At 41.4% G+C, this 3,882-nt stretch overlaps 1 protein-coding gene across 1 annotated transcript; it reads left to right on the forward strand.

Moving 5' to 3' along the window:
• The first annotated feature begins 1,355 nt into the window (after positions 1-1,355).
• LOC121503800 (retinal cone rhodopsin-sensitive cGMP 3',5'-cyclic phosphodiesterase subunit gamma-like) lies at positions 1,356-3,435 on the forward strand. Its single transcript, XM_041778361.1, has 2 exons — positions 1,356-1,498; positions 3,318-3,435. The coding sequence occupies exons 1-2, from the start codon at positions 1,356-1,358 to the stop codon at positions 3,433-3,435; spliced, it is 261 nt and encodes an 86-aa protein (XP_041634295.1).
• Positions 3,436-3,882: the final 447 nt, after the last annotated feature.

The raw sequence follows: 3,882 nt of genomic DNA on the forward strand, positions 1-3,882 counted from the left end.
ACAACTTATCTTAGGACAACCTCAGGGTGACTTTTTTTTGCTTTGTGAAAGCATATGGAGCCTCAAATGTTTTGTTTTGTCCTGAAAAACAAGCAAAAAGGTGATCAGTGTAAAAAAGATTTGGTAAAAAATGTTTTGATGTATGCACCACTTTAGGACTTCTATAAACTTGAAAGCAAGTAAGAAAAAAAATGCATTTTACTTTATTTATCAACCCTTATTAAAGCCTAAATATTTCAGAGGTTTCTGTCATTTGCAAAGGCATTTAAGTGCGATAAAAAGCACGAGATAAACAGGCAAAAATGAGATTTTCTCATAGAAAAACAGTGATATGTTATGGAGATACAAAAGTCTGAGTCTTCTGGTTGTGTTGCAAATAATTTCCACATTTTTGCAGCATAAAAGCTAAATACGAATCTTTATATTGCTAGTTTAGAGCTAAAGCAAATAGACAGTAGCTATCCAGCAGAACCCATACTGCAAAGAAACCAAAGAAAGCAATGAAATATTAAAAATGCTGCATGAAATATGTGCAATGCATGGTCAAGAAAGTTTTGCAGGAATGTGCTGGTTCCAAGAAAGATTGCTGCATGGCTTGGATTGAGGACAGGTGTCTGCAAAGAGGATTGGCTTTACGGGGCAAAAATTGCAGCAACAGATGGCAGAAACAACAGGTTGAGAAGCTTCACAAACAAGGACGGGCATTTGAAGGTTCTGCCACCTTAATGAAGATCTGCTGACATCAATTAGGTTGGCACAAAAGTTTGTGTTGCGTAATGTCCCAAACTGGGTTTTTTCCACCTGTGATGAATTGATGTTAACAGGATTATAAGTGTCGGCAGTCAGCGGAGGAGGGGGGGCAAAGCAGGGTTTAGACGGGATACTGTTCAGGATCGGGTCTGGGATGGAGACAACAGGGACAGACCAGGGGTTTTGTTCAGGATATTGGAAGAGTTGGATGCAGAAATAATTTGTTGGTGCATCTTCAGTGTGTCAAATTGAACACTTGAGGAAACCATGCAGCTAAAAGAGAGTGAACCCTGCTGTGATAGATCAAACTCAGTGTTTTAGAGCGAAGTGAAGAATTGAGGTTGTGTTCACGTGGCGTCCTGTTGTTGAAGGAGGGCAATTAGTCTGCTGTGGATCAGAGTGGGATTACAGCTAATCTGGCTGTTTAACCTGATCTGCATAATCTGCAGTGATTGGCATTGAGAACAGAAAGGAAACAGGATTACCAGAGGCCAGCAGAGACAGAGGCGGACAGGACAAAAGGGGAACATGTGATCTTTAATGGGATGAACCTTTGGAAAAAACGACATCATATTGTGTTCTTCTTTCAGAGACTCTCAGCAGAAATGAACGCAAGCCCCCCTGCAGGAAGCGCCCTGGCACCTGGTGGAGCCACCGGACCCACCACCCCAAAGAAGGGCCCACCCAAGTTCAAGCAGAGGCAGACCCGTACATTCAAGAGCAAGGCTCCCAAGCCAGGCCAGAAGGGGTAAACGAAACAAACATTTACTTTTTTATTTTGTCATGTAAAGTCTTCTTCATTAGAATGCCCTGGCTGAGACAGACAACAGCACATTTAATAGAGCAATTACAAAATAGAGATCAACAAGTCCTAGGTCATGGAGTGGAAAGTCATTAGTCAAAGCATCTAGGACCTGATGCATCGTCTGCCAACACCTTTAATCTACTAAAAAGATTTAGAGAGGTCTCCAAGAAACAAATCCTCCTGCAGCAGACCTCAAGCAGCATAGTCCATTTCAAGCCAACCTTGCAAGGTAACCTTGCAAAACAGATGGACTGGCCAGATTCCATGTTTGTTATCAGGTGGATCCATCTCGAAAGCTTCAGTCTTAATCGTTTTTCCTGAACCAATCAGCATCATTTAAGGAGAATGAGGCAGTAGCTACAGGTGTGGTTTTAGTTGAAGTGACTGCAAGCATAGCCGGTTGAGATTAGCATGGATGCACCTATAGCGGCAGTTTTTTTTCCCCCAATGCAGTTTTGTCAATGAGCCGTGGAGTTTAGGCTATAGTTCCAACACTTTTCAAATGATTAAAACTACACAGGTATGAAGCAGGCAGGCAAAGTTTTGACTTGTAAATAAGGATATGTCAATAATTTAGTCTCCAGTGGTCAACAAAGGCAAGCCAAATCAATCATAAAGTACTGAAGGCCTTGAGATTGTAATGAACCTCAGTGCCTCATGATTTATAAAGACTTGAGGCATTGAGAAGATTTATGCATACATAAAACATTAACATAGTCGATCAGAGGCATAAAAGTGGCAGCAGTGAGTCTATTTTAAAAGCTAAAGGAAAAAGAACTTCCTAAAAAGGTGCTGAATGTAAACTTGAAAGAAAATGAATAATCAGTTAAGGCATCTGAGGCATTTGTAGGAACATTCATGCAGCTTTAAAGGCCTTTTGTAGGAGACAGATAGTCTGTCGCTGTATAGGAGTAGATAATAAACCACAGTATCATCTGCGTACAAGGATAAACTGTTGTTAAAATGAAAGTGGTAGCAAGATTGAGCCCTGTGGTGGCACTTTTAAGACATTTAAAGGTAAAGATTTCAGCTAGTGTTGTTCCCAGGAGTCTAGTTTCCCATTGTAATAAATGCGAAATATAACTACAGTTAGCCGACTAGTCCAAATTCAAATCAATTTTTAACTTAAAAGCAGATTCCCGTACAGCTTTATAAGCCTTTAGTAGAGGACAGATAGCCTGCTGCTGTATATAAGTAGGCCAGTAGATAACAGTATCATCTGCATATAAGAGATATTTCCATTGGGAATAACGGACCGAAACCGTTGATAAAATAACTGTGGTCCCAAGAGTGAGCCTTGTGGTACACCATATTTAACAAAAAGACATTTAGAGTTAGATCTTTCAGTGCTAGGGGTGTTCCTAAGCATCTAATTTCACATCCGATTAATGCAAAAACACAAAATATTGTATTCAGCTGACTGGACTGAAGTCAAATACATTTTAACTCACAAATAGAGTCCTGTACAGCTCTAAAGACATTTTGTAGAGAACATAGCCTGTTGCTGTATAGGAGTAGAACATTAAATCTAGTATCATCTGCATAAAAGAGAAATATGGATTTGGAATATTATGACCAATACTGTTCATACATGTGAAAGTAGTTGTTGTCCCAAGAGTAAACCCTGTGGTACCCCACTGCTGTGAGTTATAAAAAATTACCAACAAATCGACTATTCTGATAGACCAGCTTACACCATGGTTCTTTGATTCCAACAGTCTTCTACAGTACTTGACTGGCCTCTTTATTCTCTCTCCTGCAGCTTTGGTGACGACATCCCCGGCATGGAGGGTCTTGGCACAGACATCACAGTGGTGTGCCCATGGGAAGCCTTTGGCGACATGGAGCTCAGCGACTTGGCCAAATACGGCATCATCTAAACCTGCTGCCTCCAGCCTTCCTCGCCTGCCTGAACCTCTCCGTCTCATCTCCCCCACCTTACACTCACCCTACCTCAGCCCGGCATGCCGTGATAAGGCTGCTGGGACGCCCCCTAATGTCCTCTCGTCTATCTACCTCGAGCTCAACTCCACTAAGTGGATGGAGAGCATAATAATGTTCTTATTTTTATTTTATTATATGATACTGTTTAAAGTATATATACTTGAACTGAGAAGACGAGAAAACTCCCTCCACGTACCTTCTCCCCGTTCCTTTCCTCCATCTAAAATAGTCCTCTCCTCACTTCTCCTCCCCTTCATTTGGACTCCGCCTCTCTCTCTCCCTTCAACACTCCTCACCCCGGGCTATGGACGCAAGCAAACACTGGTTAACACTAGCTTGGATTTGCTTCTAGCGGTCTATTAAAGTGTACATATATTGTTGTC

Source organism: Cheilinus undulatus, linkage group 21 (genome assembly GCF_018320785.1).
Source record: "Cheilinus undulatus linkage group 21, ASM1832078v1, whole genome shotgun sequence".
In the NCBI taxonomy this organism is placed as follows: Eukaryota; Metazoa; Chordata; class Actinopteri; order Labriformes; family Labridae; genus Cheilinus; species Cheilinus undulatus.